At 39.1% G+C, this 26,878-nt stretch overlaps 1 protein-coding gene across 1 annotated transcript in view; it reads left to right on the forward strand.

Annotated features, from left to right (window-relative positions):
• The window catches only part of TTC29 (tetratricopeptide repeat domain 29), a 125,266-nt gene that overhangs the window by 65,906 nt on the left and 32,482 nt on the right, over positions 1-26,878 (forward strand). The window contains exons 6-7 of the mRNA XM_056119032.1: positions 1,729-1,941; positions 11,139-11,224. Coding sequence (XP_055975007.1) covers positions 1,729-1,941; positions 11,139-11,224 — 299 coding nt within the window. The remainder of the gene's footprint in view (positions 1-1,728; positions 1,942-11,138; positions 11,225-26,878) is intronic.

A 26,878-nucleotide genomic window follows, 5' to 3' on the forward strand; every position in this document is an offset into this window, starting at 1 on the left:
TTGCCCAAGTTTGTTCTAGGTGTGTTCCTTGCTGTGGTGCTTACACTTGGGCTTGCTGGGGGGTTCCGTTCCTAGCCTCAGTATTCTCACATCATTGTTTACTCATGTTGGTGCTCAGTTCATGTGCCAAAGAATTGGAGATCTGGCTCAGGCTCTTATGATTTCAAGACAGATGATAAGCCACTGAGCTTCTCCCAAATATTTAATTCCCTTTCTCTCTGTAAAATGGATCATAACATATCCTCATTCCATAGAATTGTTTGAAAATTGAGAAATGCATATAAGGCACAGTTGTTTATACATACTTATGAATAAACATTAGCTAGTATAATTATTATTAATAATACTTATGGTCCTTTCACACTAGCTGTAAAGTTGCAATAAACATCATTATTTTCTGTTGGTCAAAGTACTACTTCTGATGAGTAGATATTTCCACAAAAAGGATATACAGATGGCAGATATGCACATAAAAATGTGTCTATCATCACTTATTATCTGGGAAACCATCAAAATGACAATGAGGTATCACCTCGCACCAGTGAGAATGGTCTATACCAGAGAAATTGAAAACAACCAGTGTTGGTAGGGATGTGTCCAAAAAAGGACCCTTCATTTACTGTTGGTGGGAATTTCATATGGTCCATCCTGTATGGAGACAATATAGAGATTTCTCAAATAAATAAGAGAAGAGCTCCCATATGATTTATTTATTCTGCTTCTTGGTATATATTCTCAAAATGCAAAAAAATTAATTTGAAAATATATATGTGCACATCTTTGTTCATTTGTACTTAATACAATAGTTATGATAGTGGAAAAGCCCAAATATGCAGGAGTGAAAGAGTGGATACAGAATTGTGATCTGAGTGTGTCTCCAGGAGTAAACTGATCCCAGAGCCAGGAGTAAGTCATGAGTATCCCAGTTCTAGCCCAAGTTTCCTTCCTAATTTTGTTAAAATAAAAGTTATATATATATGTATATATAACTGTGTGCACAATTAGGTACTATAAAATCATAAGGGAAAAATGAAATCATCTACTTTGTGGTAACTTAGATAGAATTGGAGAGTATTGCGTAGACAAAATAAGTCAGAGGGAAGAGGACAAATACCAGCTAATCGAATTCATCTGTCATATATAGAGAAACAAAGCAAGAGCATATATAATATCAATTGATAATAAACTGAATTTCAGACCCAAGGATATCAGGCTGAGGGGGATGAGTAGGAGGTAGATTGAGGGGACAGAAGAAACACAAAGGCTTTGGTTGAGCATCTTGGGAACTTGGTGGCGGTCAAGTGAGGTAGTTACATGCACCAAATCCATACCTGTCAATCATCAAACAGTAGGGGAGGAAGTGGAAATGAAGGTTGGACCAAAGGTGACATAAGGACAGTGGTGGAAGGCCATGGGCACTTTAAGATGGTGGTTTACATACACCAAGACGAGAAACTTAAACACTATTGTGCCCATGGTACCTACATGATAATTTTAAAAATCAGCAATGAAAGAAATACACACACTCGGACTGTGGCCATCCCACTGCCCTGCTGAATCCGGGCTCCCAGTGAAGTTTCTCCCTTCCCCAGCTTCCTCCTCCAAGTCCTACAAATCCTTGACTTTATGCCATAGTTTCCCAACAGTGAATCTAAAAGATATAGGCAAAATTTCTGAAAATAGGCTCTGGCCCATGGCTGATAGTTATGAATGACTTTTATTTTGCAGGTCAGCTTCATGAGGCTACGGAGCATTACGAAGCATTCCATCAATTGACACAAGGGCGGATGTGGAAGGATGAGACAGGCCGCTCTCTCAACTTGTTGGCCTGTGAGAGTCTCCTGAGGACTCTCCGATTACTCGCCGACAAAATGCTGGAAAATAAAGAATACAAACAGGCCATCAAAATTCTAATAAAAGCTTCTGAAATCGCCAAAGAAGGTGGGTGGAAAAGAGCCTCTCACATCGCTTCCTTTAATGGGCCGACAGGCTTCTCCCAGGAGTGAAGTAAAAGTCCTCAAGTGTTTCGCTGATTATTTCCTATGAAATGCAAAGACAAATGCCATCAATATACTTTCAAATTTCCCTGTAAAACCGAGGGGCCTTAGTGCTGACAACAAGAAATCCATTAGTTTCTTGAAAGCTTTATCTCCAAAATTACAACCCTCTGGGAGCAGAGCTATAAACAATGGGCATACAATGAGAAGGTAAGGTTATTTGCAAAAGTTGTAGGTGTGCATGGTGTGTGTGTGTGTGTGTGTGTGTGTGTGTGTGTGTGTGTGTATTTGTGAGTAGGTAGGTTTTATCTGTTGAAAATCCTATATTTTTTCCAAGCTGAAACCTCTTTCATTGTTTGTAAATTCCCTATTGTCAGGTGATAGGGAAGGTACCATAAATATTTACTTAGGAGTGACAGGAAAATAGAACCTCAATTTATTTCTTGCCTGTCAAAGTGTAGCCTTTGGATTGGCAGCACCAGCATCACCAGGAAACTCTTAGGCAAAGCAGCACCTCAACTCTGCCCTGTATCCCTCCCCCCACTCATCTCCCAGGGCCAATTACAAACAAATCTGCACCTTAGCCAGGCTCCACAGGCAGGGTCGCACTCAAGTGGCAAAAGGAGCCGATCATAGACTTAAAATTTTACATCATTTGCATATAAATACATATGAATGGGAGCATTTATTAATCAGCTTTTACTTTGTGCAGCGCAAGGCTATTTTATCACATATCATTTTTATTGGCATAGTAGCCTTCTCATGAAGATGAGGTGAACAAGATAGCAGTTTATTACTGTGTGCGTGTATTTGATGGGATTGGTCCATTGAGTAACAAAAAAACTGCATTTAAGCAGGACTAATTTTCTGGGTCCTTTTAATTTTCTAAGGAGTGAAAGTAAGCATCTTTGTTTATAAACTCTTCCAGTAATATTAATTGGAATACCTATAAGAAATCACCCCGATTACAAATGTATAGCTGATGGAATGAGCTTTTGAATGACCACTGCACCACATAAGCACTTCCAGGAGTGATCCCTGAGCACAGAGGCAGAAGTAAGCCCTGAGCACTGTTGGTACCCAAAAAATAGACAAAGAGAAGAAATCTGAGTCTCTTAGCATTGTTTTTTTTAAGATTACATTGACTATCACCCTTTCTTCATTTCCAACATAAATTTTAGGATTAGTTTGTCCACTTATGCAAAACTAGGGAAGCTTGATCGAACTGAAAATTATTGTTTTCTTAAAATCAACTCATTCAATTTGTGAATATTGACGCATTTATTTACATATGATTGAATTGTTTTTACTGATTTTTTTCTTTTTTTTATTAGTGAAACACAATGAGGTACAGTTGTAGACTTACAATTTTTTGTGCTTGGGTTTCAGTTATACAATGATCGAGTATACCCATCCCTCCACCAGTGCCCATTCTCCACCTCCAGTGCTCCCAGTATCCCTCCCACCCCCACCCCCCATCCCACCCCACCCCTGTGGCAGAGCATTCCCTTTTGTTTTCTCTCTCCTTTTGGGTGCTGTGGCTTGCAAAAGAGGCATTGAGTGGCAATCATATTTGGTCTGTAGTCTACTTTCAGCACGCTTCTCCCATCCTGGGAGGATCCTCCCAACACCCATTATTTGGTTCCCTTTTCTATCTGATCTGCCTTTCCCCCTAGCATGTGCTGGCCTCCAGGACATGGAGTGAACCTCCTCGTACTTATCTCAGCTATTCTTGAGTATTAGTCTCCTATTTTGTTACTTTATATTCCCCAGATGAATGCAATCTTTCTATGTCTGTCCCTCTCTTTCTGACTCATTTCACTTAGCATGATACTTTCCATGTAGTACAACTTATATGTACATTTCATGACTTCATCTTTTCTAACAGCTGCATAGTACTCCATTGTATAGATGTACCAAAGTTTCTTTAACCAGTCATCTGTTCTCGGGCACTCAGGCTTTTTCCAGATTTTGGCTATTGTGAATAGTTCAGCAATGAGCATAGAAGTACAAGTTTCTTTTCAACTGTACTTTTATGCCTCTCTGGGATATATTCCCAGAAGTGGTATAGCTGGGTCAAATGGGAGCTCAATTTCTAATTTTTTGAAAATCGTCCATACTGTGTTCCAAAAGGGCTGAACCAGTCGGCATTTCCAGCAGCGGTGAAGGAGATTCCCTTTCTCGCCACATCCGCGCCAACACTGGTTGCTTTTGTTCTTTTGGATGTGGGCCAGTCTCTGTGGTGTGAGATGATATCTCATTATTGTTTTGATCTGCATCTCCCTGATGATTAGTGTTTTCACTGATTTTCATACTTTGCTATGTCCACATTTTTCTCTATTATTCTGTTTTGTGTTGCTCTTTGGGGGGCCACACCTGGCAGTGTTTAGGGGTTTATTCCTGGCTTTGCTCAGGGATCACTCCTGGCAAGCTTGGGGAACCATATGGGATACCAGGAATCGAACCCCCATCAATGACTGCAAGAAAAGCATCCTATCAACTGTCATAAAACTCCAGCCACCACTTTTTTTTTAGTTGAGGTAACACAGTTTTTAACAATGTTAATAATTGTGCTTTGGGCATACAAAATTATCTACTACAACCACTATACAAAACTTTCCTAAACCCTCTAATGCTATTAGAAGTAGAGTTTTTTCTTTCTTCTTCAGATTATTCATTGCTGCGGGTAGAAGTAAAATTGGCTCTTATATTTTGATGTTGTATCTTGCTAAATCTGTTTGCCAGCTTTGCTGGTTACTTGTGGATTCTTTAGGATTATGTATAAGATCATATGATCTGCAAATATCTTTTTTTACTTCTTCCTTTCTGATATTGACACTGAAGGATAACAGAATTTGTTACTCTAGAAGTCAAATTGGCCTTAGAAGTGGATTGAACCAAAGGTTCTTGAAACGTAACAGATAAAATAAAAATGTGTCATCACTAGATGTTTCTGAAAATAATAGATTAAAAATCTACTCTCCCAGAAAGAACACAGGGGATTGCCCTACCACAGAGGCAGGGGGGGGGATAGGGGGATGGGGGTGGGGGGGATATTATCCATGGTGGTAGAAAATGGGCACTGGTGGAGGGATGGGTATCTGATCATTGTATAATCAAACCCAAGCACAAAAAATTGTAAATCTACAACTGTACCTCATGGTGTTTCACTAATAAAAAAAAAAATCTACTCTCTCTGGTTGGTCAGTGTTGGTATAGTAACACTTAAAGTATAAAAATGTCGATGTTATTTACCAACAATGCACCAATAACAATAATTGATTTGGATAAAGGGAAAAAGTACTTTCCCGATACCACCATAAGAAAATAGACATTCTCTTGAGTGAGTCAAAGCCATAAGAATTCTGTATAGACACAATATTGTTAAGAACAATCCCTAACTTTCTGTCCTCTTCCTGTGTCTTCCCCCCTCCCCACATTTGCGTCTCTTTGTTGTCATTTCTTTGGCTCAGCCTCCTTACAAAGATTCCCTTATTACCCAAAATTCATGTAAATTTGCTGTATTTTCTCCTATTAATATCCCTTATTTTAGGGCTGGAGCGATAGCACAGTGGTAGAGCGTTTGCCTTGCACGCAGCCAACATGGCCGACCCGAGTTTGATTCCTCCGCCCCTCTCGGAGAGCCCGGCAAGCTACCGAGAGTATCTCGCCCGCCCGGCAGAGCCTGGCAAGCTCCCCGAGACGTATTCGATATGCCAAACACAGTAACAACAAAGTCTCCAATGGAGACGTTACTGGGCCCACTCGAGCAAATCGATGATCAACGGGAGGGCCTTTACTTTTACTTTTAGTTCTCAGGTTCAGTTCAGTCTAGAATCCCTAAGACAACAGAGATAAACGTTTACCTACCCTTCAATGCATTTTCTTCTCCTTTCCTAATTATATTGGCTTAAGCATCTAGCCCAGTTTTTTTAAAGATTAGGTTAGGGAACATCTTCATTATCTCCTAATTTTAGGGTAGAAACTTTCAATATTTTACCATTATTTATTATATTAATTGTAGGGTTTTGTTTTGTTTGTAAACACTAGCAGTTTTAGGAGGTTCCCTTCTATCTAGCATTATTTGATTATTTTTATCATTGAAAAGAACTGGATTATACCTATACTTTTTCTTCATCTGTTGAGATGACCAGTGGTTTGCTTCTTGTATTAATGTGGTATACCACGTTGATGATTTTGCATAAGTTGAGAAAACTTCCATTCCTAGCATAAGCCCAAGTTAATTATGATGCATAATCCTTTTCTATACTCCTGGCACTGACTTGCTAATATGTTGTTGAAGATTTTTTAATCTGTATTCGTAAGTGGTGCTGATTTGTATCTTTTCTTCTTTATGTGCTTTTATGTGAAAATAACACTAGAGTGATTTGGAAAGACGTATTTTCCTCTCATATTAAAAAGAATTTTTCAAGAATTTATATGGATTCTTCTTCAGATATTTGGCAAAACAGTGGAGTGAAGCCATTTAGGCTTTGCATTTAGTATATGGAAAGTATTTTTAATGATAAATCAATTTCTTTACTCGTGAGTCTACTTAGAGTTCTTTAAACTTCTTCTTGGTCAATTTCAATTTGTGTTTTACTTATAATCCTCTATAATCCTATCCTTTGTAAGGTCTGTAGTGATTTTCCTCTCATATTCCTGATTTTAGTAATGTAAAACTGTTTTCTTTCTTCCCTTTATTCAGTCTAGCCAAGAGTTTGCCAATTTTTTTTATACTTCTTAAGTGAACCAATTTGGAGTTTTATTGATTTTTTTCTGTTATTTTACTGTTCTCTATTCCATTTATTTTCCTCTAGTCTTTTAAAATTTTTCTTCCATTTGTATTTTATTTAGCTAACAATTCTTTTTCTAGTTTTGTAAGGTGAAAATGTTCATTATTTCAAAAAATAAGCATTTATAGCTATCCATCTTTCTCTAAGAACTTTTCTTTATTGCCTGGGTTCTGTTTATTTGGGATCCAGTTATCCTATTTTTGTTTTGTTTTCAGAGACTTCAAGATTTTTTTTCTTTTTTATCTTCTGATTTACTCTTTGACTGACTTGTTACTTTTGAATATATTTAATCTCCCCACAGTTGTGAGTTTTTCATATTTTTACAATATATTTTTCATTCCATTCTCTTGTGAATACTGTCTTCTTACTGAACTATACTACCCAAACAACTGTACTGAAAATTGAAAAGTGAATTCTCCTCTTCATCCCCTGTAGCACATCCAGAGTACTAATAACCATGTAATTTACCAAATAATTTTTCAAGTTTATTATTAATTTTCTGTCTTTAGTTTATAAAATAGAGCTCCCATGGAAAAGAATTTTGATTAATTTACTTAATGTATTCCAAATGCTTAGAACTGTGCTTGGTACACAGTACGTTCTGAATACCTATTTATTGAACAAATGAGTGAATGAATATGTTGACTAATAAATAGAAGTTTTAGGACATGTTTTAATGAAATATTTGAGATGCAAATACATTGGTCTCTACTCATTGTCTCACTTAAGGCTCTTTAGATCTGTAGTAGATGTAGTGTAAGAATGGACAATTTAAGTCTTGAAAACAAAGTCATAATATTTTCTGTTTTTTTTTTTTTTTGTTAGTGAAACACCATGAGGTACAGTTGTAGATTTACAATTTTTTGTGCTTGGGTTTCGATTATACAATGATCAGATACCCATCCCTCCACCAGTGCCCATTTTCCACCACCATGGATAATATCCCCCCCACCCCCATCCCCCCTTCCCCCCTGCCTCTGTGGCAGGGCAATCCCGTGTTCTCTCTCTCCTTTTGGATGTTGTGGTCTGCATTGAGTGGCAAACATGTTCAGTCCATAGTCTACTTTCGACATGCATCTCCCCTCCTGGGAGGATCCTCCAAACACCCTTTATTTGGTGCTCCCTTCTCTATCTGAGCTGCCCTTTCCTCTAGAATACCCGGCTGGCCACTAAGCTATGGAGTAATCCTCCTGGTGCTGATCTCAGCTATTCTTGGGTATTAATCTCATATTTTGTTACTTTATATCCCCCAGATGAATGCAATCTTTCTATGTCTATCCCTCTCTTTCTGACTCATTTCGCTCAGCATGATACTTTCCATGTTGTACCACTTGTATGTAAATTTCATGACTTCATCTTTTCTAACAGCTACATAGTATCCCATTGTGTAGATGTACAAAAGTTTCTTTAACCAGTCATCTGTTCTTGGGCATTCAGGTTTCTTCCAGTTTCTGGCTATTGTAAAGAGTGCTGCAATGAACAAACAAGTGCAGATGTCACTTCGACTATACATTTTTGCCTCTCTGGGATATATTCCCAGGAGTGGTATTGCTGGATCAAATGGGAGCTCAATTTCTAATTTTTTGAGAATCGTCCATACTGTTTTCCAGAAGGGCTGAACCAGTGGACATTCCCACCAACAGTGAAGGAGTGTCCCTTTCTCGCCACATCCACGCCAGCATTGGTTCCTTTTGTTCTTTTGAATGTGGGCCAGTCTCTGAGGTGTGAGATGGTATCACATTGTGGTTTTGATCTGCATCTCCCTGAAAAATCATAATATTTTCTTTAAAGTAAGTAAGTGACTGCTGATTTGGAGAACAAAGACAGTATCAATTTATCCCACCAAATAAACTACACACACACACACAGACACTCACACACACACAGCGTATTTTATCATTTTACTATTTTGGTATACTTTTCACTCACCTTTCTGCGACCTCCATTATTTTATTGCTTTCACTTCATCTTAATTAGTAAGCATGGGAAGTACTCATATTTAAACCCCATTTTAAAATATTTGGTGTGAACCGGCTTTTTCTGCTAGCACCTCAAAAAATCTACCAACACGGGTAGATTTTCCTTTTTGTTCTTCTCTTATTAAACATCCTTTCACAAAACATTGGATGTAAATGACGCTTTTCTGTCAGCACAAGTCATTGTGAGGACTCTGACACAATCATACCAATTTACACAGCAAGTACAAATCACAACTATTTATTGTCAGGAAGGCAATTTCCCTTCCTAGCCACTTCCTTCTTGCTCATCTTTCCCTTCCTCAGACCCACCCTCTCTCTGGAACACCTCTCACAGAGAAAAAGTTCAGGTCCTGATGAATTATAGGCGTTAAAATGACCCTGACTGGATCACTGGCACCATCAACTCTGCTGTAGTGCGATCTTGAGGGTATAATTCTCTGCGATCGGTGAAATTGCTAGGGAAGGAGAAAAATGCTGTCAACGGCATTTGCCATCCCATTTCCTCACAGTCGTCCAATTGAGCCACTGCCTCGTGAGGGGCAATTGAGTGCGGTGAGAGTGAATGCAGCACAGAGAATTGCCTGGTTCCTGCTGAGATCCGTCATTTTGGAATGCGGGGGTTCGGAAAGCTACTTGCTACCAACATCCCAAAGATCAAAACTGGTGCTGGATCTGTCAGCATCGGTGAACTGAGTGAAAGCAGACAGGTCTAAAAGTATAGGAAGCAAAGCATTTTTTCCTAAAAAATTAGGAAGCATTCGTAGTTCTGTAAGTATATTAGATGTATGTGTTGTAGTTAATATTTTGATTTTTGTTTGTTTGGGGGGGGGACACACCCTGCAGTGCTCAGATTACTTCTGGCTTTGTTCTCAGAAACTACTCCTAGTGTTGCTTGGGGGACCATATAGGATAACCGGGATCTAACCCCAGGTCAGTTATTTGCATGCAAGGCAAGTGCACTACCCACTGTGCTATCTTTCTTGCCCCTATTGTTAGTATTTTGAGTGTAAGTAAGTCATATACTCATTACATGTGCGATTATGTCTATTAAATCTCATGTTCCACGCACTTTGCTTTGGGAAAGAAGAATTTGATCATTTCTAGAATAAAATACATTAAAGAGAAATTTAAATTTAGAATTCCGCATGAAGTTGTTGACGAGTCTTACAAGTCATGAAGAAAAGTTTGTGTGGATTTCAGTAGTAGACAAAATTTTATAGAAAGAAGCCAACTTGTCAGTCACGTTGACCTAGGTTTTAAACAACAGCTTTTCAATTTAACCTATCAGAACAATGATTTCTTAATTTATTTATTATCTTGCTCTTTAGAGACTAAATTGAATGTCAGTCTGTGATTGGGGAAGTGTTGGTGTGTGATATAAGATCGAGAAATTTTACCAATGACTTCAGGCATGTGGCAGTCGTGCTGGATAGCCCCGGGTCTTTTATTTCTTATTTATTTATTTATTTTGCTTTTTTATTGGGTGGAGCGAAAGCACAGGTAGGGCGTTTGCCTTGTGCGCAGCTGGCCCGGCCCAGCCAGGTTCAATTCTTCCACCCCGCTCGGAGAGCCCGGCAAGCAACAGAGAGTATCTCGCCCGCACGGCAAAGCCTGGCAAGCTCCCGGTGACATATTCAATATGCCAAACACAGTAACAAGTGTCACAAAGGAGATGTTACTGGGCCCGCTTGAGAAAATCGAAGAAAAATGGGAGGACAGTGCTACAGTACTTTTTTTATTAACCTGGCAATGCACAGGGGTTACTCCTGGCTCTGCACTCAGGAATTACTCCTGGTGGCGCTCGGGGACCATCAAAGCCAGGCCGGCTGTGTGCAAGGCAAACACCCGACCCACTGTGCTATCGCTCCAGCCCCAAACATAGGTCTTTTAAAAATTGATTTATCAGCTGTTTACAATATTGTGGAATTTGGGGGCTTAGTTTCATACCACCTTGTATATATAAGATTCTCCACTTCTACTACTGAAGTTCCAGGGTTGTATCAAAAGGCTCATTCTTCCCAACACCATGGACATACCTTCCCTCTGGTAGACTCCATTTGTTTCATCATAAGAATAGTTGTGTACATAATGGCCCAGTATAGAAATTATACATGAAGGTCAAAATGATAGTATGGAACTGTGCATGCAGAGAGATAAACCTAATGTAGCCGACGTGTCTCACGCTTGTGTGTGTAGGTAAATTATACCTACCCACACTTGTTCAGCAGACACTTAGGTTTCAGGGATACTAGAAATCTGTTCAGAGAAGCTTGGTAAAATAACGCCCTACTATTTGAAAGAGCAAGGATTCTCTGTGAAAAATTCATCTATCTAATACCACAATTTTTTCCAAATGTTTACTGTAGGCAATGACAAAACGATGGAAGGACAAGCTTACTATTACCTGGGCTTAGCGCACTCAGCTGCTGGGGAGTTCGAGACCTCGCTGCAGGTAAATTGAAGGAAATGGTTAATCACTTAATCACTTAATCCCCGTTATTCATCGATTTACTCGAGCGGGTGCCAGTAACGTCTCCATTCATCCCGGTTGCATGCTAGCGTAGCCCAATGGTATCTGTTCGTTCTAGGAACATGCAGAGCCTCAAACCGATCATTCAAGGTCTTGACGAAGAAGTCTGACCATCTTGTAGGTGGGCGTCCACGTGATCTTTTGATGTCCCGTGGAATCCAATCAGTAATGGCTCTAGTCCAGTGGTTGTCTGTAAACCTCATTACGTGTCCAGCCCATCTGATTTTTGATGTCTTGGCAAATGAGACAGTGTCCCTGATTCTTGAGCGTTGACGAAGATCAGAACTCCGGATTCTATCCCTCATTTGAGTGAATCGTGATATTCCAAGCATAGCTCTTTCGATTCCTCTTTGAGAGACCCGAATAGCGTTTTCATCCTGTTTTCGTAGGGTCCAGGTCTCTGAGGCATATGTTAATGCAGGAAGAACAGTGGAATCAAAGAGATGTGCTCGTAGCTGGAGGTTCTTTGTCCTTTTAGTTATTTCTTCAACGCTCTTGAAGGCATTCCAAGCCGCTCTCTTCCTCCTGCGCAACTCAGGTGCCAGGTCATTTATCATGTTGATTTCTCGACCTAGGTATATATAACTATTGCATTCGGAGATGGTGGTTCCGGTGAGAGCGAATGGAGCGTCAGGAACAAGGCTGTTTCTCATAAACATTGTCTTCGTAAGATTCAGCTGTAGTCCGACCTTTCCACATTCACGGTCAAAGTCGTTCAGCATTTGTGCCGCTTGGCTAATGTTTGGTGTTATTAGAATGATCATGCGACGACTGGAATGGGAAAGCATGGGAGTGAAGATAGATGGTCGGAAATGGTTAATTGCCATTTTTAATTTTAACTCTTACCCCTGTTAATTTTATTGTGCTTTATTATAAGACCAACAGGAATGGGGCAGACCTGATATCTGTATATCTATTTGTAGGGACTTAAGCAGAATAGAAATATTCCAGGGGCATAAAAATTGCTTTTATTGGGCCAAAGAAAATACAATGGGTAAGGTACTTGCCTTGCACGCGTCCAACCAGGGTTTCATCCTCAGCATCCCATATGGTCCCCTGAGCCTGCAAGGAGTAATTCCTGAGAATAGAGCCAGAAGTAAGCCCCGAGCAGTGCCAGGTGTCACCCCCCAAAAAAAAACAAGTGAAAGAACTGGTTTTATTGTTTATCAGATCATCAGTGTTTCCAACCAGTTTGTGAAGAGCTGTGGTCCCATTCTGATCTTTTTTCTTTCCTGTGGCCTCTCTGTCCTACCATTAGGCCCCCTCGTCTGGTCCCAATAAGTGTAATTTTCATGTGTGACCCCTTAGACTAGCCTAAAGTCTCATAGGGGGTCATATGGGGCCTGAAGACCAGTGGTCCAGGAGAAATGGAAGATATAAAGGAGATAACTCAGAACTCTGTGCTTTTAGATCACCAAGGACAAGAGGAAATGGGGTTAAATGACAAAAAAAAATGTAACAAAAAATATAGCAAATTTATAATATGTCATGGAAGAGTTTGCTTAGAGTGTAGTTCTTAAGCAGTAGAGTGTTTGGTGGTTCTGGGAAATGGGTGAGTGGAAAATTCTTAATCCCAACATGAGAAGTTGCTCAAGCAAAGTTTTCCGCTTTATAATAAAATTTAAGTTTTTGCCTCTTTTATGAGCATATTGGTTCACTTGGCTGAAAATAAAATAAAAAGCCCAATTCTGCCTTTTCTCTATTCTAACTGAAATTGTTTTATTTTGACTCTTTTCTTACTTCTTTGCTTTCTATTTCATTGCAGTCAGAGACTCCCTAAACTTATGTGGTCTACCACCTTTTAAAAATACACTCTGTGGATAGCAATATGGAGATTTCTTTAAAAACAGGAATAGAATCCCTATATCCAGTAATACGACTCCTTGGCGTCTATTCCCAAAACACACAAAACATTAAATCAAAAGGATATATGCACATCTGTGTTCATCACTGCACTTGGTATAGAAGCCAAGATATGGAAACAACCCAAATGCTCAACTACAGATGAATATATTAAGAAACTCTGGTATATGTACACGATGGAATACTATGCAACTCTAAAAAAGCACAAATCATACAATTAGCAACAACTTGAATGGAACTAGAGGATATCATGCGGAGTTAGGTCAGTCAAAATGAAAGGGACAGTTACAGAATGATCTTTATCATATGTGGCCCTTAAAGATATACAGGAAAGTAGCAACAGTGATCTAAAGGCAACATAACAGGGGAACTGACCCACACAGTTCAGTCAGAGGAAGTGATGTGAGGGAGGAGGCTGATTTCCTTTGGGAAGAAAACAGGTAGACTGGTGATGAGTGTGGTGTTGGAATTGTATCCAAGAGAAATCATCTTTAGTATTATTATAAAAGAAAAAAATTTAAATATATCATATCAAATTTTAAAAGGAAAAGGAAAAAAATCACTCAGCAACCATGCCCCTATCCCAAGACCAGAAAATTTGTCTTTCTTAAGTCAAGGATAGAAGTCTTCTACTTGAACCCAAGGCTATTACTACACACCGGATTATTCCAACACCATCATGGGGAACAATATCACCCACTTTCAAAAGGTTGCTTATAATAATCCTATTTGACAGATAGTATTGGTTTAGTTTTCAGTCTTGAACATCTCTTATCTACTCTTTTATGTATTCATGCTAATAGAGGTTCTGTATTAAGGCTGAACACTTTTCTCTACCACCCTTAATAGATTATCACCTCTATCACACTATTTAATCACCCTATTTTTGATAATCCCAAAACAGGTCTTTTTGTATTGTCAAAAAGATCTTAGGTTTTCTAAAATGACTCTCATGTTCAGTATTTTTTACCTTTTTATATGCACTTAGCAAAACTAAATTGCAGGTGTTGTTTAGGGGAAACACAGAGGCCAAAATGATACATTCTTCCTTTGAGGAGCTCAGTTAATGAGCGTGATCAACTTGAGGCATAACTTTAATTCAAGACAGAGTAGATAGGGGTTTTCTGGGTGTAGATGAAAGAGTAGTTGGTTCTACAATAAAGATCTGGAGAATTGAACAGAAAAGTGAAGAGAGTTTTGGGGGTTTCTTGAGGGTGGGGATCTTTGTTTTTGCTTTTGGTGGCAGCATACCTGGTAATACTTAGCAGCAATTTCTGAGTCAGTTCTCAAGAATTGGTCCCAGTGGAGCTCAGGGGGCCACATGGTTCTGGGAATTGAACCTGGGGCTCTTACATGCCAAGCTTGTGCCTCAGTCCTTTGAACCACTTCCCCAGACCAGAACAAAAGTTTTTTTGAGGGACAGGATTTCTGAAGCAGAGAGCTGGAGAGTTGAACACGATAAACTATTAGACACTCATATTTGGCAAGAATTCGGTGTGTTTGTGAAACAATGAATTGTTATGTGTACAATAAGATGCAGAACAAGAGTGACTTGTAAAATTAGATGAAAACCAGCTGTTTAGAGATTCTTTCTTTCTCTTTGTTGTTAATAGGAAATGTAAGTACATGGCCAAAGAAATTCAAACAAATAATAGAGTTTACGGTGAAAAACGGTCTTTCTACCAGGGCAGAGGTTTGTGGAGAGCAGGGAATGTGTCTCAGGCTGTGGCTCATTGCTGCCCCATCAAGAACCTAAGGTCAGCCTCAGAGTCTGCTTCTTGCTTGGCAGAATGTTGTCGCCCCTTTGGAACCCAGCTCAGCAGAAAGGAGAATGTGCAGGAGCCTAGCATCATGTTTGGGCCAAATCCCTGGTAGAGCTGGAGGCCAGTGGGAGGTCTGTGGTGTGGTCTGGAGACAAGATGCCAAGAGCAAAGAGAAGCATTTCAACTATGACACAGGGGGGACAGGGAGCAGCGCAAGGACACAGGGGCTGAGAAGTTGGGGCTGACGTGTCTGGGTGGAGGCAGGGATGGGGGATGAGAAGAAGCATCTCGTTCGGGGTAAGTGGTCTTTCGCTTGGCCAGCTGGGAAACTGCCCCTTTTCTTCCCTTGCACTCATCAGTGCTTCTTAAACATTTTCTACTTGCAACCTCTTTTCACCAGAGGAATTTTTTTTCTTTATTTTTTTATTTTTCTTTTTGCTTTTTGGGTCACACCCAGCAATGCTCAGGGGCTACTCCTGGCTCTGCACTCAGGAATTACTCCTGGCAGTACTTGGGGGACCATATTGGGATGCAGGGGATCGAACCCAGGTTAACTGCATGCAAAGCAAATGCCCTACCCCGCTGTACTATCACTCTGGCCACACCAGAAGATTTTTCAAATGATGCCATATTTTATATAAATTAGGTATACAAATCAGTTTTGCTGATGATGAATCATAAATTTTAGAACAAATTTATCATTTAGTCTTACCTCCTCCGCCGTTCAGTTACAAAGGTCCCTAGGGTGACCCTCTGTTTAAGAAGCTTGGAAATAGTTTATCAAAAAAACCTGATCTCTTGCTTTGAGTTTTCATCAAATATTTTTTTTATTCTCCCTAGCACCTTACTTTAGCCATTCCCTTGCTTCCTTTACAAGCAACAGGCCCTTTTTTCCCTTTTTTTTTTTTTTTTTTTGCATCTCTCTTTAGTTGTTTCTGGACTGGAAGACAGTCTTGTTACATATGTGCTCTCTTATCTGTTGGCAAATCACATCCTGTCTTCCTATCTTCATGCCCTACCTGAAGATAATATTGTTTCTAATTTATACAATGTCTATTAGAAATTCATAACCAGTTAAAGCACCCCATAATGTGTGGCTATTTTAATTTTAAAAGCTCACATGATTAGTTAGTGAGTAGGATTGATTGTGTGATTCATTAGGTAAAGGACCAGTTTTCTGATCACAAAGTGAAAAATGTCCACACAAAGGGCTGAGGAGATTGCACAAACGGCTAGAACTCACCCTCTTCATGCTCGAGTCCTGGGTTCAGTTCTCAGCACTGCATATTCCCCCAACATTGCCAGGTATCCCCCCAAATAATTTAACATATTACAAAGAAACCTTTTATCTTCCTACCCCATCCTGTGCAGTATTGCCAACACTTTCTCATCAGCTCTGATGGCGTTTCCATGACAGTGTGGCTGGGGAGAAAAATGAGTCTTCAGATATCCACTTTATCATGTGAAAGCAGGCAAGAGAAAATGTAGGGGCGAAACACGTTTCCTGTCCCTTTTCACACGGAGTCTAACTTTACTTCCTATCATGAATTCTAAGTACTTTTAATTCTCTTGGATTTTGTTTCTAATATGAAATATATTCAGATATTCTCTTGTCTCTGGATTCCTTCTCTTCTACCTTAAGATCTCTTTCTTAGATAATAAACATCTGCTTAAAGCTTCTACTTGGAGCCAGAAAGGTAGTACATGCTTTAAGATGCTGCTTTGTATATGTTCACCCTAGTTCAATTTCTAGCACCGTATAAGGTCTCCCTAGTAGCACCACGAGTGACCCCAGAGCAGAGCCATGAACTGAATGTCATCATATGTGTTTCAATATTTTTTACTTGATTTTTTCCCAACAAACTTGGCTCCAAGAAACATATCACATGTGAATATTCCTTACCAACAGTCTACTGATGCAAAATAAAAAGGAACTTTGAAATTTTGGTAAAAATTAAGAGCTTACATTATGATTGATGAATGGTTAAGGAATGAGTGATTCTTACATGCAATAAACAAATACGTAAGCAAGTTAGTGAATAAAGTTTATTCATTCATTTCTTGCTGTTAAAGAGTTCTTTAACAGTTCCAAGTGACAATGTACTTTTAAGCTAAAAAATAAGATTTATTTGGGGCTAAAATGACTACTTATGAGGAAAGTGCATTTCATGAAGAAAAGCCATAGTCCTGTGAATAAGGACTATGCTCAGGAGGCTATGTAGAGCCTGACATTTAGGAAAGGGATTTTACCTCCATGTATGAGGTATTGAGAAAAGAAGTAATTCCTTTTGGTTATCATAAATTTAGGTTTGTAAATGCTCCCAAGTGGAATAAATTCAAAATTTGAGAAGTAATGTGAAGTCCAAAAGATTTTAAAAGGAAAACATTTTCTTAAAAGTCGTATTCAATATTTTCACAGTTTAAACAGCTCCTTAATGCAGTATTTCAAGAATTAAGTTCTTTCTAAGAAATTAAGTTCTTCCTTAGAACTCAGTTTTTTGCATGAATTTTTTTCCTCTAATTCTCCTTATCCATACTAATTTTAGGAACATCAACTTTTTTTTCCGGTCTTCAGATCATTCATTGAACTGTTTTATCATTATTTAGCAACAAGATAGCTTATCAAGAATGATACTGTGAGGGGCTGGAGTGATAGTACAGTGGGGAGGGCATTTTCCTTGCATGCAGCCACTGGGATTCGATTCCCAGCATCCCATATGGTCCCCTGAGCACCACCAGAAGTGATTCCTGAGTGCAGAGCTAGAAGTAACCCCTGAGCATCGCCAAGTGTGACCCAAAAAGCAAAAGAAGAAAAAAGATACTGTGAAATTAAAACACATCAATTGATACTTCATTTATAACCTAAGTTTCAACACACATACTATTATTTCTTATACTGAAAGCTGCAGTTACTTCTATATTTACATACATGTCACCACCTTAAGAGTATATTAGGATGCATTTAATATCTGTGTTAGAATCTATACATGAAATAATGCATCAGGAAAAAAGTTATTGATATCTATTAACAATGAATGGTAAATGTAAGATTGAAAAGTGATGGGGCAAGAGAGATTGGACAGCAGGTATGGCACTTGCCTTGCAACTGGCCAACCTGGGTTCAATCCCTGGCACCCCATATGGTCCTGAGCTCTGCCAGGAGTGATGGCTGAGCACAGAACCAGGAGTAAACCCTGAGCACTGCTGCCTATGGCCCCAAAATAAACATCAACAAAAAATTTTTAAAGATGATTTATTAGGGTGTTACTAGTTACAATGTAATTTTGTTTACTGTTTTAACTCATATAAAACAAAGATAAACCTAAATATATCAGAAGGAATTTCTAACAAAGAAATTACTTGATTTGTAGTGTTTTAACTGAGAGAAACTTTGGGATAAGAGGACTTTCTTCACTGTTACTGTTTATTTCCTTTCTCTACTTAGCTTGTTGCATTCATAAATTCATTCCATCCTTTACTGCAGATAGCTCTTAATCCAAGTGATAATTATCCAAGTGATATCAGGTTTGTTTCATCTTCATCTGCTGGTGATCTCTTTTTAACCAAGAACTTTTTAGAGGACCCTGGGTACATAAAATCAGTATATGAATCTGATATTTACTAATGATTATAAATTGATGAATAGAAATAATTCCTATGATACAACCTAAGAAACCATAAAGAAAATAATATGAAATTATAAATAAGTAATTTTTAAATAGGCTGTTTTAAAATAATCCCTACACTTGGTTACAACTTAAGAAATTAGGATCTAAAAAGGAGAGAGAGAAAGAAGAAATGTGCCTGCCACAGACGTGGGGTGGGAAGGAGTGGGGGTGGCCGGAACACTGGTGGTAGAGAATTAGCACTGGTAGAGGGATGGGTATTTGAACATTTTATGAATTAAACGTAATCATGAAGGTTTGCAAATCTGTAACGGTATCTCACAGTGATTCATTAAAATAAAAGAGAGAGAGCTTAGGATCTGCTGACTAGAAATACCTGAGCAGATTTGTTGCAAAGCCACTTAGTGGAAATCAGTTTCTTTTGGTCACTTTTAGAAGTGAAGGTTTTATCAGTTCCCCCAAACCATCATGAAGCAGATATATCTCAAAATTCTGCGTGAGTCACTCTCAGCATAGGCTGAGGAAGATAAAAATCCCAAAAGCCAAAACAAAGCCAAAAAAGTAATCTCAATTTCTACTTACTTGTCCTCAATGAACAGAGAGAGCTAAACTTCTTAGCTTACAGCCCCATTACACTTTTGTCCTCTTTCTTGCAACTTCTCTAACTTTTGCATTTGTCTGTCTCTAGATAGTCTGCACTCTGTACCTCACTAATGCCTACACCCCCATCTCTCTCCCGCACCCCCCAATATTGCAGTCAAGTACTTCTCAGTTCTCTCAGGGTAAGATATTGTGATTCTCTTCCTCAGGCTCCTTTTCACTTACAGTCTTCCCTATGTTTTACATCCCCACATTTCTACTACCCTCCTCCCTCAAAATTCTATCTCTGATCTGCATAATAAGGCCCAGAAGGAACAGGGAAGCCGGAAGGAAGAAATGTGAAGCAATAAATCTTATCAGCATTCCTAGGTCGGCTGGCGAAGGAAAAAGAAGTCTGCATTAATCCTTTGGGCTCTTACAAGCTGTCATTTTCTGTCTTTTGAAAATGACAATCAGGAGGGAAAGAACCATTGAGGAAAAAAATGAATGAATGAAAAAAAAGGAGGCGGAGCACTTTAACCCCTGTACTTTCTTTGTGGCCTCCACCTGCTTTTGGAAGTACATGTAACAGCTCCTTGAAAAGAGTACCAAGACTGGTCGCGCTTTACGATTCCACTGAGAGTAGAGGCAGACCCAGGTCTGCCACCACCGCTTCAGGCAGCCTTAGTCAAATGACAGCATTTATTTCTTCCTCTGTACAATGGAGACAATACTGTCCTGAATGCAGCACCTCTGTGAGAATCAAACAAGTTCATGTGTGCCAAGTTTGCATTGATAGAGGGTCTAACATAGAGAAATATGTGACTATTGTCTTACCATTTAAGTCCAGAGAGGAATATTGCCCCCCAAATGCTAGATAGTGAACTGTGCAAAAACAAACAACAATGACAAAACAATTTCTGTGGGTTCCTCCCCCTCAGTAGGTCCAAGTTTTCCCCCAACCAATATTTAACATGGAAGAAAATGATCCTAGTAAGTGAAAGTCTATAAACCTAAAGGTGTTTTGAGGTTCTATGTTATGAGATAAAGAGCATCTTTATGTAATGTAGTTCCAGTGAGTACATAGTAGCTCTAATTTCTCCATGGTTAAACCTGTTGAAGGTGTTTGTCTCCAGTCAGATATTCACCTGCAGACTTGAAATTCAATCCTTGTGATGACCGGTGTCAGCCCCAGGCATGGGGTTACTCACTCAGCTTCTGGAGGTTCTATTTCTTTTGCACAATAAGGATGCAATGGCCTCTTCACAGTGTATCTTGGTGAACAACAGATGAATAAAAAGGATATATTCATACTTCCGACTGTGAACAGTTTTCAAATGCAGTATGACTAATACTATAAGATTCTAACTCTGAGTAATGATTACAAGTTACAAGACATTATGATGTCTTATATTATATAATTATGTGTGTTAACGATTACAATTTACAAGACATTAACTCTGATTAATGGTAACAATGATACTCTAATAGGTAACATTAAGTATCTTTGCAAAGTGTCTACTTGGTACTTTTTCCCTCCTACCTATTATTTCCTTAATGCATCATGGAAAAATCGTATTGTGCCCAAATATATCTTTTACATTTTATAATGAAAACCAACATTTGTGGGGTTAAAAAAAATCATTGGTCCAGTAACATTTCCCTGAATACAAGGGATGGCATCGATCCAAAAAAGGGTGAAGGTGAAAAAATAAAAAGGGGAGGGTGTGAATGTGAGTGCTTTAATTCAGAAATCAGAGCACTTCCCTACACCTGAACAGAGGCCTTCCATGCTTGCAAATTAGAACTCACTGCCTAAACTTGACCCTACTGTTCTGGGACAATGGACTCAGGATCCAAGGGAGACTCAGGCCACACACACCCAAGAAATCCTGGCGTGTCTCCCAGAGGACCGCTGGCTTGCTCTGCGGGAAACACGCGGAGAGGCTGTGGGCAGCCAGCTTGCCTCCTGGTGCCCTGAAGATCGTAGATGAGCCGCAGCTTCCTCGGCATCCTACGAAAGGGCTCCGCGGTACAGCAACACCAGCACACGTGGAATCCGCAGGGGACCTAGTGGTCCGCTTCGGGCTCTGCATCAGCGCTTGCTCTTTTGTCTGTTTTATCTTTTGTCCTATTTCCCACCCCAGGCAATCTCCTTCTCCAGAATCCGCAGTCTGAAAGGAGCAGCTGGCATAGATCCAGGGACCCCCAATTGTTGGCTTGCAGACCCCTCCCTATGTAGCATCACACCCACCCCACACACCCTCACCTGGATGACGGCAAGTAGCGAATAGTCTCCGCTTTCATCCCGTTCATCTTGCTAAGGAGAAGAATGTTCCCCCAAATCTGTTTTTTGTGTGTGTATTTTTTATATATATAAAAATGCCTTTTGAACAAATAGCCGTATTTTGGAAAATAACATTTTAAGTAGCTCATTTAAAAATGTGTTTTAATAATTTGGAGATCATGAAAGTCTTAAATGCCTTACAAATAATGTTGCCACTTTTGGTATTTAAAATCATGACCTTTCTAATACATTAAAACATATGTCATGACAGTAATAATTTGATTTTAATTTTTGTAGTAAAGCTTGAAGAATAAAATCTTACTAAAATGAATATTTTTTCAAAATGTTCTCATTAATGAGCAGCTTAAGTCTCTTTAAACCTTTTCCCCCTACTTAATTTTCCTAATGATTTTTTCCATATAATCCTACAACTGAGGAAAATGACATATGAGATTTTTCTTCCTTTTAAATGATGGCTGTATTGCAGTATTTGTCATATAAATTATAGTATTTGTCATGTAAATGGCAACAGCATTATAGAAACTTTTAAAAGAATTGAAGATATGTATTTTTTTAAGATGGTAAAGTACATGATGAAAGTTTACAAGTTGGAGTCTTTCTTGAAAGTGAAGAAGAGTGGCTTTATATCTGAAGAAGAAAGCTCATGTTCTAAATTAATATAAGCACTGATTTTCTGGTAATAAAATGTATTGATCTTCTTTAAATTGGAAAGGTGGTCTTATATTATATTCCCTTGAGATCTGGAATACCACTTTGCCCAAAACTTCATGATTATTCTGTCTTTTCATTGTTCAGCAAAAGGATTGTTACAGTCTCTCCTTTAAGAAGCTGCTGAAATGATTGTTTTCTGGTCATTCACATTTTAAGAAATAGTGGAAATATTTCCTGTATCTATTTTGGGAGCTTGGGAAGAGGATAATAATTTTCATTTGATTCATCCTAACTAAAGATGAACTTTGGACTGAGCATTGAGTATTCTAATCAACTCTACGGAGCAGTGCCATATGGAATATAATGCATGTATATTCCTTAAAGTTCAAGGCCTAGCATATGAAAATGTTCTCGGGCGCAATAAAGCAAGCTGCATAGTTCATCACAAGACTAATTGTATGACAGACCTAGAGGCAATGGCACAGCTGTTAACACGTTGATCTAGTGGCCACAAAAGAAGATGCATCATACCTGCAAAAAGCCAGAGATGATTATCGGATTAGACACAGTCAATAGCAGTAGTGGGCATCATTATAGACTGAGCCAAATTTTGCATCTTATTCCTCCCCAACATGAAAGGGTAATTCAGAGAGCAAAATTTAATTCATCCTTATAACACTCACCAAAAATATTCTCCAATGTATCAGTAGCGTAGCCCATCACTTGCTCATCAATTGATAGCTAGGATTGACTTTAGAGATCATTCAATCTAATTGGTGCCTGATAAAAGTAGCATGCACTCAACTTTAGAAGTGGCCTATTTTAATAAGTATATGGATGGACGACATGCCCAATAGTCCATCCATCTACTTTAAAAAAAACTTCCTGTTAATTCCAACTTTATCTCTCCTTTAATGAATTATGAGGTTCATTAAGAATAAAGTTTTCCCAGAAATGACCCCTATTGGCCCTCCCTTTTTTTATTTTTTGACTCTAAAATGACAATGATGATATCTAGGAGTAGTCAGAAGAAGAGAATAAAGATAGCAAAGAGACAAACGAACTCACAAAATCATTCTGTCCCTGAAAATTCAGAGTTGATACAGAGATGTGCGTAGCAGCAACTATTTTTGGTGAGCATCTCAAGAAGGTTAATAATATTCTTTTATGTAAGTGTAGGAGTTAGAGGGCAAAAAAGTATATAGAAAGGTGGACAAGACTCCGAGTGACAGGACTGTTGTTGAGTGGACACTGGTAGAGAGAAGGATGAGGCAGAAGAGTCATTATGCAACTTGATTACCTTGCGGTACACCAGTGCAATCCACAGAGCAAGCAACTCTTCAGGGACATATTAGAGAAGGCCTAGAAGGGGGAGGGGACAAAGAATAGGGAAAGAGGAGAAAGGAGGAAAATTTATCAGAAACAACCTGGGAAGGAGGTACTACCCAATTCGAGTGTGACCTGCCCTACAGATGCGACCAGCAACAGTCCATATGCAAAAGGGTCGAGATAAATAACATGGGCTATCTTGATCACAAGATGATTTCTATTGCAACCTGCATACCCTCCTGGTACTTGCTTAAATAAGCATTTCCGAAAATTGCTTGCCAGGTGCACACACAGCATTTGAAAATGACTTAGTGTGGTTGTAATATTGGCAACATGGTTACAATAGTGTTTAATGTCAATGATTTTAATATTCAAAATTGCTGCACCGTTGTGCCCAAAACCATCCCACCACTGTTCTTGAATGCCTCCTCCTTCTCTTTCCCTCTGCCCTTCCCACCACTGCTTGGTGACCTCAGTTTTGTAGTTAAAAGTCAAGCATTTGTCATCACTTGATACTGTCTATTCCCATATTTTGTCTCTTCTTTACCACAACTAAGTAATATTGTCTGGTATTTGTCCTTGTCTCTGTGATTTATTTTGCCTAACATGATCCTCTCTTATTTCATTCAAATTGCAGCAAGCTGCAAGATTTCATCATTCCTTATAACTGTGTATTCACAGTGCATATTTCTTTTTGTGGGGAGGGTCTCCTAACAAGTACTTAGTGGTCCTAGAGAGGCCCATTGATGAGTCTTGGCCAACTGGGCTGTTGTGTTGAATGAAATTCCTCAAGAATGTAGTAATGCTCGCATCCTTTGGTGCTGGAGACTACCACAGTTACTGCAGTTTACTCAAAGAGGGGGAGACTGTGTGGTGCCAGAGATAAAATTAAGGGTGTACTCACTCCTGTAGGATCTCCCTGGCCCCCTGTTATACAATTTCTTTATTTTTATTTTTTAGCTTTTTGGGTCACACCCAGCAATGCTCAAGGGTTACTCTTGGCTCTGCACTCAGGAATTACTCCTGGCGGTGCTGGGGCACCATATGGGATGCCGGGGATTGAACCTGGGTCGGTCACATGCAAGGCAAATGCCCTACCCACTGTACTATCGCTCCAGTCCTATACAATTTCTTTACCCAATCGCCTATCTTTGACATTGAGTTCTTTCTCTTTCCTGGTTATTGTATTTAGAGATGCTATGAACATAGGTATGCAGATATCTTTTCAGGTTAATGTTTTTATGTTCTTGGGGTATATGCCAAGTGGAATTTCTGGGACATATGAATGCTCTATCTTATGCTCATATCCAGCTATATTAATCCTATGCACATCGTTTGACTTCCAAGTTTTCTCTTCCATATCTGAAATGCACATGATAATATTTGCTGTGAGATAGAATGAAATAAAATGTCAATGTGCTTGGCACTTAATAAACATTAAATAAATGGTCCCTTTGTTCTGTTTTATGAACACACAGCTTATTGTTTGATTCAGGACTGACCCATTTAGAATTTATCTGATAAAAATAATTATTAATGTATATAAATATTTGTCTATAGTACTTTTTGTGTATTTGCCCATATGTACAGAGATATCTATAACTTTTATATATACAGTGTTATAAGGTCAGGGGTTGGAGCAATAGCACAGCAGGTAGGGCATTTACCTTGCACGCAGCGGACCTGGGTTCTATTCCCAGCATCCCATATGGTCCCCTGAACACCACCAAGAGTAATTCCTGAGTGCATGAGCCAGGAGTAACCCCTGTGCATTGCCAGGTGTGACCCAAAAAGCAAAAAAAAAATGTTATAAGGTCAGTTTATAACAATAGTAAAAAATTCCAGAAGCAAGGTGAATGTAAAGTGTAAATTGATTAAAGGTCATTGGATACCCAATTATGAGGTACATACAACCAATGAAATAACACAATGAATATTTTATAGCAATTATACTATTATAGCTAGATTAAACAAAACATTAGAATTAAACAATGCTCATAATGACCATACCTATACATGTTTTACATACATATAAATACATATATTAAAGTACTAGAAGCACCAAATAATTTCCACTGGTTATCTGCAGAAACTGAAATAATGTATGGCTTTAATTTTCTGGATTTGGGGGTGATGGATCTATAATCCCCAAATTTTCTACAATTAACATATATTGATTTTGTAATGAGAAAAAAATAAACTCTTATTTCTTTGCATTCCATTAAAATTTAAAGACCTTAATTAATGTTTTCAGTTATATAGACGGTTCACTGGAAAAATCAGCATAGGACTGATCACAGTAGTTAGTCATTTTAGCATCTCATCTCAGCCTACAGCATTAAAGGAAGTTATTAAATGCTTCACAATAGATAACGATTAAAGATCACCTGATACATTGACCTTCAAAATCATAAAACTGATAAAGGAAATCAGAGGGGGAAAAATGCAGCCTGACAAATTTTGGTATCTCAAGTAATTTTGGCCCACATGCACATGAGCAAGAATCTAGGATCTATGTTAACAATGACCTATTCTTCGTTTGGAACTTGAGTTTGATCTACATTGTTGAAGAGCAAGTCCGGGCAATTTCTTTACACTCAAGTAGATTCCTGATGCTATTCCAAGACACTGCTGTCCAGTGGGAAAACGGACATCCTGACATACACATGTGCCATCATTTGTTATGGGGTCAGGAATTGGAGAAGCGGCAGTGAACTTCACCTTGCTCCTAAAGCCCTGGAGGTGGAGGTAGTGACATTGGAGTCCAACTTTGTGAGATACAGTAGTTGCCTCTCTCAGGAGAAGCACGGGCTCTGCACTTGGGACTCACTGAAGCAGAAGCTTTGTGGTAATGCAGGGGAAATGCCTGGCGAAGAGACAGAGAGAACAAGGGGCAGCGTCAGATCTTCACAGACCTTGCTAAGAAGTGGGAAATGAGAAGTCTTTTAAGTCAGGCAAGAGTGGTTTGAGAAGGTGGGCAGCCTTGCCATTGTGAACGGGAGAAAATTGAAGAGTGGCTAGAGGAGTGAGACCATCACAGGACATTTCTGGAACACTGTAGCTGAGGCATGCGGACCCCTTAAGTCAAGTGGAAGTGCGGTACTACGTCATAGACTCACCAGAACAGTTTGACAATTTTATCAGCGATGGAGATGAAAATATAGAGGGTGGAGATAAAGCTGAATTCTAATTTTCTTTTCCCTCCAAAATCCCAAGTGGGCTTATTTAAATAGATGAATGCCGCTAGAGAAGCTGTTGCACAGGGAAATTTTTCACCTTCACTTCCCTCTCTTGTTGGGATGAGGAGGCGGAGGAGAGGGCATGCCTGGAAGTCTCACTGTGTGGTGCTCCTGTACTCAGCTGCAGCTCACCAGGGTCACACAGTTAATTTATGGTGCCGTCTGTATACATGTTCATCGGGGGTCATACTCATTTCACTGTGGTGCTCACAGGGGGC

Source organism: Sorex fumeus, unplaced genomic scaffold (genome assembly GCF_029834395.1).
Source record: "Sorex fumeus unplaced genomic scaffold, SorFum_2.1 ptg000039l, whole genome shotgun sequence".
Classification (NCBI taxonomy): domain Eukaryota; kingdom Metazoa; phylum Chordata; class Mammalia; order Eulipotyphla; family Soricidae; genus Sorex; species Sorex fumeus.